This window comes from Nematolebias whitei, chromosome 4, assembly GCF_014905685.2.
Source record: "Nematolebias whitei isolate Nwh7 chromosome 4, NemWhi1, whole genome shotgun sequence".
Taxonomy (NCBI): Eukaryota; Metazoa; Chordata; class Actinopteri; order Cyprinodontiformes; family Rivulidae; genus Nematolebias; species Nematolebias whitei.
Window position 1 is genome coordinate 13,263,622 of NC_056501.1, and position 8,609 is coordinate 13,272,230.

At 34.8% G+C, this 8,609-nt stretch overlaps 1 protein-coding gene across 1 annotated transcript in view; it reads left to right on the forward strand.

The window, feature by feature from the left end:
• Window positions 1–8,609, forward strand: part of diaph2 (diaphanous-related formin 2) — a 461,650-nt gene that overhangs the window by 290,321 nt on the left and 162,720 nt on the right. Inside the window, exon 24 of the mRNA XM_037675202.1 lies at window positions 4,253–4,382. Coding sequence (XP_037531130.1) covers window positions 4,253–4,382 — 130 coding nt within the window. The remainder of the gene's footprint in view (window positions 1–4,252; window positions 4,383–8,609) is intronic.

An 8,609-nucleotide genomic window follows, 5' to 3' on the forward strand; every position in this document is an offset into this window, starting at 1 on the left:
TATATATATGTATGTATATACAAAGTATATATATTTGTATTCTAGATATTTAGATATACATTAGTTTTCTTCCAGTGCAGCTTCCCATTCTGAATTGTCTTGTATAAACATGCATGATCTAGAGAGGGAGCTATGCAATTTCTACTGGGGCAATTTATGTTCTAAACATTTATTTCTGACAATTTATGTACTTGTTAAAAGAAGCACCATATTTATGTGGCATTGTATTTCCATCTCATTCGCTTGAACATATTTGTTTGATCATGTAAAGTTCATGCACTCTATATTAAGTTGTCCTGGTAAAATATAATATGGTTAGACATAATGAGGTTAACGGTTCTTTTTTTGTGTGTCATGTTGCATTTATATGAATAAAAAAGAGGGAGGCATAAAAAATAAAAAAAAGATTTAGGACAATTATTTTTGGGTACTTTGAGCTTATAATGACTCCATGATAAGGGCCAGGAGTTCTAAATTTACACAAACTATGAAATGGATAGGAGAATAAAAAGTCTACATTTGACAAGGTTAATGACTTTAGCAAATATGTCAACCACTTTAAAGTGTTCAGGTAACCCTCATACAACATGCTACAGTCCGTTCAACGCTTGTAAGGTTTAGTGACATCAATCCATGTCATGTAATTCTGACAAAAATAAAATTACCTTGGGCTTTGTGTTTGTCATACATTGGAATGTTTTACTTCCAAAATAAACTGATTCACATAGTTAATTTTATTTTAAAGTGTTTGTTTGTGTGTATATTTATATATTTTTTGGAGAGGTTATAACTAGGCAACATCCTGCTTGCTGTAAAAAGAATCCATAATTATCTAGTTTTGAGAACCAGGGAGAAACGTTCATGTCAAGAACATCTAACCCGAGACTAAGGCAAGACCAAGACCTCAGATAAAATAAATAACATTTAAAAATATATATTATAAAATATATATATTTTTAATAAAAGTTACATACTGCAAATTTAAGTTTGCTTTTGAATGAATATATCACCTTTTATACATTTTCCAAAGCTACATAAAGAAATCAGTCATTCAGTGGCCTAACTTCATGTGATTCAACAATAAAATCACACAAATGTTGTAATGGAAGCAGTTTCATCACATACAAAGCCTTCAAAAAACTGAAGTGGTCAAACAGTCTTCATAAGTCCAAACCCAAGACCAACGATAACCATATAGTTGCACAGTGGTTTCAATAAAGTATTAAATATACACCTAAAAAGTTACTTAAATGGATATTGGTTACAAGTATATTATTTATGATTTAAATAGCTACATGTTATAACTGATGATTTGGCAAACATCTTTTCCCGCACCCAGACAATTACTTCTCACTTTCGTGGAGTGACCAGTGTTGCCAGATAGAGTCAAAGTTTTCCAGCCCAAAAAATATGTTAAAAATGACCACATCACACAAAAATATGCCCAATCAATATGTTGTTACATTACAGCATATGAACATGAACACACATCAGTACAAGCCAAGGTAATTTAACAATATGTGGCAAAAAGCAACAATGCAACAAAAATCTTCCCAGCAAAATCAGAATGATAACTGCCCTATTGGCAATAAGCCAGCCAATCTGGCAACACTGGGAGTGACGTGTGCGACTGAAAGGGGGTGGGCGTGACCGAGGTAAAAAAAAAACCATGTATTTAGCAATGAGTCACGTTATCGCTTTGATTTGAATCAATACGTTTTGCATCCAATAAAAACAAAGATGTTAACAAATAAACTGGACAATATTATGACAATTTAGTGATATTTCCACAGCTGTGGTCTTACCATACCATACCATTTTATTTATAGAGCACTTAAAACAGTGACAAGGCCAGCCAAAGTGCTGTACAGACAGAACAACAGGTAACACACAATGCAAAATACAAAATGAAGTAAATCATAAATATAGACATAAAAACGATGCAGATAATGACGACTAACCAGTGTGGAGCATACATGTTCAAAACACAGATCATCTGATGTTGAAAGCTACCGAATAGTAGTGGGTTTTTAAACGGGACTTGAAAACCGAAAGGGGGGAGGCCTGTCTGACAAGCAGAGTGCTACAGCGAAGGCCCTGTCCCCTCTGCACTTAAGACGAGTTCCTGGAACTGTGAGGAGCAACTGGTCTGCTGACTTCAGGGAACTACGGTTGTAGTAGATCAGAGCGGGGGGGGGCTACAGGAGTATTTTGAACTGGATTCGAAAGTGAACCCATAACCAGTGCAATGAGGCCAAAAATGGTGTAATGTGCTCTCTTTTGCCTGTACTGGTAAAAATTGGGCTGCTGCATTCTGGACCAGTTGTAGTCGTGCAATGGAGGTCTGACCGATACCAAACAGGAGTGAGTTGCAGTAATCAAGCCTAGAGGTAATGAATGCATGTATTACTGTCTCCAGGTTATTTGTGGACAATATGGGCTTCAGTTTAGACAGCCGCCTCAGTTGGCAGAAACGTGATTTAACAATCATGTTTACGTGACTGTTAAGTTTCAGGGAAGGGTCCGTTATCACTCCCAGATTAGTGACTCTTTGTTTTTCTGACAGGGATAGAGCGGAGAGGTCGATACAGTGGTTTGTGATCGTGTCGTTGGGAGGGAACAACATGACTTCAAACTTCTTTTCATTGAAACTTAAGACATTGAAAGCCATCCAGTTCCTGATGTCAGCCAGGCAGTCGAGCAGAGGTTGAATAGAGCATGTGCCATTGTGTCTTAGGGGGAAGTAAATTTGACAGTCATCGGCGTAGAAGTGGAAGGGCATGTTGTGTTTCCGGATAATAGCACCAAGCGGCAGCAGGTATAAAGAGAATAGGAGACTTGACTGCTCTTGAAATATCCCAAGTTCTCAATGTTCCGAGACCGAGAAAAGACCGAGATCAAATGCAGTTGAATCCAAGATGAGATCGAGACCATCAAAAAGTGGTTTTGAGAACAAGACCGGTCTCGAGTACTACAACACTAGTTCATGCTAGTCATGCTGAGACCCAAGTCATAGCAGATTTCAGCCATCTAAAACATCTCCAACCACAACACAAGAAGTTCAAGTGAATGCCTTGTTTTACATTGTGTAAACTTTTAATCAGATGTTTAGCTTACATCAATTTCCTGTTAACCTTTTTTTTTTTTTTTTTTACTTTGTAGGGTATTTCAAAAATGTTCTTCAAGCTATTTTTAAAATACAAGTTTACATAGACCAGTGAAACTTTAGGAATGGTTCGATGTGTTTCTTTTTATTTTGTCAGTAATATTCCCCTTAGAATGAACATATGTCTTCAGTTTCATCTGGCGATTTTCTTGCAGCTCTGTTACTGGAAACAGCAGGGTCTCCCTATTTACACCCACTGCTCCTAATGGAACCCCAGTGTTCCCATCCTCCTACTCTGTATGGGCACTAGTTGAATTGGGGTTAAAGATTCAATAATAAAGGATGTGCACATTTTGCCAGTGAGGCTTTAGGCAATATGCTACAACCTGCTGATACACTTTTATACGGTACTGTTGATTTATTTTAGTGTGCAAACAAATGCAAAAAAATAAAATAAAATGTATCACTGCTATCAGAGAAAATGAGTGTGTCTGAGGTGATTTTTCACACTGAAATGAGTTGTGTTTTAATGATTCGCAAATTGAAATTCAAAATCCATGAAAAAAAAAATGTTTACTAGCATATAGAGGTGAAAGATAATGATGTCCTTATAGTATGTGCATATTTTCATTGCCATATTGCCTCTGACAATGAGTACATAATTTGTTTTATTATTTTATACCTGTGTGGCATCTATCAAGTTGTCATACACATTTACATGCACACTTCTGTAGGCATGTCCATCTGCAGGTTAGACAGTGCAGATAATGCCAAGGTAGGCGCACAGAGGTGTGTTGTGCTAATTAGCTTTCCCAGCATGCCATTCAAACAGCATTGCAATCACAGTATGAAATGAATATGGAACAAATTGTCGATGTACTTATGTGAAGAATCACAAACAGGTGCTTGGCAGACACTGTATCATATTATTCCAGTACTTATAGTTACATCACTTCCCATATTATTCTCAGGAGTGTGTTATGATTATGTGGATGTACCATGTAGCCGTCATGAATTACAGCAGTTAGCTATGGCACGATTGGTGTAAAATAAGGATTATGTAGGAAAGGAGTGGGGAAAATATTACTTGTGCAAAGAAAGATGGTTCAATCTGTGTTGTTTTCTTTTTCTCTCTCTCTCTCTCAGCTAAGAGATACAAAATCAATCAGTCACAGCACGACACTTCTTCATTTTCTGGCTGAGAAGTGTGAAGCGAATTATCCAGAGATCGTGAGGTTTCCAGATGAGCTAGAGCATGTGGAAAGTGCCAGCAAAGGTATGGCTCTCTCTTCCTCTTATTTATTTATTTTTCTTTATCACCTAAATATATATTATTGTTAAAACATTTTGGGGGAAAGTCACACATCTCAAATTTGTCCAAACTAAAGCACAGCCCTAAATGAGAATATACATTTACTTAATAAACTTTATTTTTAGCTCATTATAACCCTGCACATACCCATTTAATCCCTTGACAGCAACAAACATCCTCCTTTTGTGACAGGAATACAATTGTTTTGTGGGCCTGTGCTGTCATTCAGCCTGTCAATAATCTAATTCCACTTTAATTCTATTCTCAAGCATTTGGCGGATTTCCCACAGGCTTATTTACTTTGTTAGTCTTCTAATTGGTCATTTAATCTAATTCAACTAATTATGCTCTTGACTGAGGCTTCCAGCCATTGTGCAAGTGAACTGAATAGTCTCCAAGCTTTTTTGCATATTAAATTGTGTGTGAACTCACATTTGGAGTTATATAAACTTTATCATGTTGTGCAAAATATTTAGTTAAAGTGAAGCCAGTTAAGACCGAGAAATATAAGACTCGTACAAAGAAAATCTAACTATTTTTTTAGAAGCGAAGCTCCGTGTGAAAAGTGCAAAGAGTTGATTTGTCTACTTACATAAACTTGATTTTAATTTAGATACTTTACTAAGACAGTTTATGTTTATGGAAACACTACAGATGTTGCATTACTATTCATGTTTAGTTTGGCATTTTTATGCGACTTTCTTTACTTTTATTGTATGTGTCACTGTTATTTGCTTCCTGATTAGTAATAATAAATCAAGTATTATTATATCACCAACTGTTTTCACAACACATGTGATGCTCATTTCAAAAGGTCATACTATTATATATAGGCTTATAAAATAGACTTTTTGTAAGAATATAGATTTACACTATAATCAATTGAGACAGTTTTTAATTACATACAAAATGCAGCAACTACCTTATACTGTATATATACAATATACCAAAAAAAAAGATGATTCAGATTTATAAAGTAATAATTAAAGAAACTTAATGGTTGTGATTATAAAATACTTAAAATTCAACCTGTTGTTAATGTTTTGTCTTTATTTTTTGCTTTGCATTCTAAATACTCCTAGTGAGATGTTTGCTTTGGCAGATTTGTAGCCTTCTCTGCCACCCCATCCTCTGGGATCCCCACTAAAAGGAGAACAGATAGGCTCACCTCTCTTGTTTTGTTTTTTTTCCCCCCAAAACTGACCAGTTTAAAGATGTTACTTCTTCACTTGACACTTTTGAAAAGTAGTTTGAAAATGTGTTAATTGATTTGGATGGTTAAACATGGCTTTGATTGATATCAATCTTATCAGTCTGCAAATTGGAAATTGTTTAATTTGGAATTTTACACATTTCCCTTTTTTTGTTGTTTTTAGTTTGCTCTCTGTGACAAAACAAACATGTGCATTCAGATACCACACTGTATGTCGGTTAAGCCAATGGAGTAAACTGAGGGGCGACTAAAATGTATCACGATGACGAGGATGCTAAATAAAGTGACATTTTCCTCTAAAAAATCTTACAGTGCAACAAGATTTTGCATAACAAGTCACAAAGCAGCCATCCTGCATTAACAAGGTCTCAGTCTGGCAGAAAACTTGCTGCAGACAAGTATTTCCAGATGGGCTGTCCAAACTTCTCAGCAGAAGCATAACCAAATAGACTGAAAACACACTGGTCGACCATGAAACCAGAGCACAGCAGACAAAAAGCAGCAAGCTGTCTTTCCCCATGGATTGTAAAGATCACTTGGAGCTTTTTCAATGATATCAAACAGTTACCCTGGAAAGCCCACTTTCTGTCCAAAGAGGACTGGTCAGAAGTAGTCCCCATTAAAGATCAACAAAATCAGCTTCTCTGATCACGTTCCATCCATGTTTAAAAACTCAAGGACTGAGCTTCAAAAAAAAAAAAAAAAAAAGAAAGAAAGAATCTGATCTTGCTTGATGAGTCAAATTTAGCTCACATAGAAAACAATGTATTCCTTTAAGGATGTGAGAGCTCAAAAAGGTGCTCTTTGTGCCTAACAAATTATTTTTTCTAACTCTAGTGTTCCACTATGGTGACTTATTTACAAACACTTTTTTTTGTTGCTTTACGCATTTTTTTGTGTTTTTTTTGTTTGCATGTTATGAACCTTTTGTATTCATATATTTGCTTCACTGTGTCCATGTTTGTTTGTTTTTAAGTATGTCCTACATGCTCCATAATGTGTCACGATTATAGAGTTGAACTACATTAAGTAATTAAAGCAGAGTTGTGCAGGTAATATATCACATCATTCTCTGCTTTGATATTGTGTCAGTGTATAAATTATCTAATAATGTGCTTTCATTATGCACACACACACACACACACACACACATATATGTATATATATATATATATATATATATATGAATTGTTTTTTTTGTTTGTGTTATTTTTTTTCAGTATTTTCCTTTCTAAATTTGTATGTTTACTTGTATTTTATTTATTTTTTACCTTGTTTTTCCACACTTCTTACATGTATTGGCTCATTGTTGGCATATGCCATTTAATGTAAGGTATGGTCCTCTTTGGTCTAACTTATTTATCGGTTGCTTGTAGTGGTGAAAGTACATCTTTGACTGTTCACACTTTATTGTACAATTTTATTAGATGGGATCTTAATTATTATTGTTGTTGTTTTTTGTTTGTTTGTTTGTTTGTTGATAATTTAATTTCGAACAGTTAAAATTTTCAACAAAACCTTAAACAAATAAAAATGAAAAATTTCCACCAAAATATTCCGGAAACTAAACAAAAATGTTTGAAAAGGGAGCAAGAACAAGCAATGGCTTATCCAGTCCTCTCCCTAAATTCACGTACACATTCTGAACCAAACCAATTTCGTGAAAAATAAATAAATAAAATAAAAAATAAAAAAAACAATTAAATAGAACAAAAAAACACAAAATGTAGACCAAAGAAAAAATAAAATTGTAGGCAGAATCACAAGCGTATTATACCTTCACTTTGTTATACATCAAAATCAACGTGACAGAATATTTTCTATAGAATTGTCTAAAACATATCAAGGAATTTTAGCTAAATTGATAAACTCATAAAAAATAAAAAACACAAAAAAAGGAAAAAGGTGATAATTGAACACAAAGGACTATTCTGTTTAAACCCGTTGCCCTTGTATGTTGCATTTATACAGTAGAATCTTGTTTGTGCGCAATATATTCAGCATGCTCTCATAAAGCCTGCTAAAAATGCATTAATTTTGACGGTAACTGAACTATTAGACACCGACACTGTATGAAATGTACTCTACCATTTTAATACCCCTGACCTCTTCTTAATAGTAGTTGCAAAGCCTTGAGAGAGGTGTCATTGACCAATTTTCCTTGTTAAATTCCCCTCGAGATGAGCATGTGGGGCCTGACAATGGGTACTAAGTCTGTGTGGTGATTCCACTCAATCAGTGGCTCACTGACGATCTGTCTTGACAATCCGGGAGAGAAGGAAATATGACACGAATGTTCTCATAAATCCATTTAGTATAAGGCATAGCCAAGGGCAAAGTACTTTGGAGATTGTGAGAGAGAAAATGGAGAATGAGCAAAGAAGGAAAAAAAAGATGAACTCAGAGGATATTAATACCACTGTGAATATATCTATTATCCACATTCATTTCAAGGCACTGCAGCATAATAAAGCAGTACCCATTTCCCATTTAAACTCTGAAGCAGTACTTGGCTCTGCATTACGTAGACAAAATGGCTTTATGGATGTGGAGGGACACAGAAAGGATCGTTTGTCTTCTAGTCTCAGAGGAATTGCATGGAATCGTGGGGTTCAGAAGATATTCCCTCATGACAGTGCAAAGTAGGGAGGGAGTCTGAATAAAGACAACAGAGGCAGCTTTAAAATTCTAAGAAGTGAACATCATTCAAGCCGGACCCAACTGTACTGAAGCTGTATATATCCAGCTAATTAGAAACAGTTAATGTAACAAAAACTATTAATTTTCTGACTTTGAACTGTACTGTACCTTCAGATTAACTTAACTTTTTTAAGACCTAAAATGACCACTCCCAGAGCTGACTTAAGGTTCTGTGCATCAATATTTGGTTTGGTATAATATACCAGTGTGTGTATATGTATATATATATATATATATATATATATATATATATATATATATATATATATATATATATA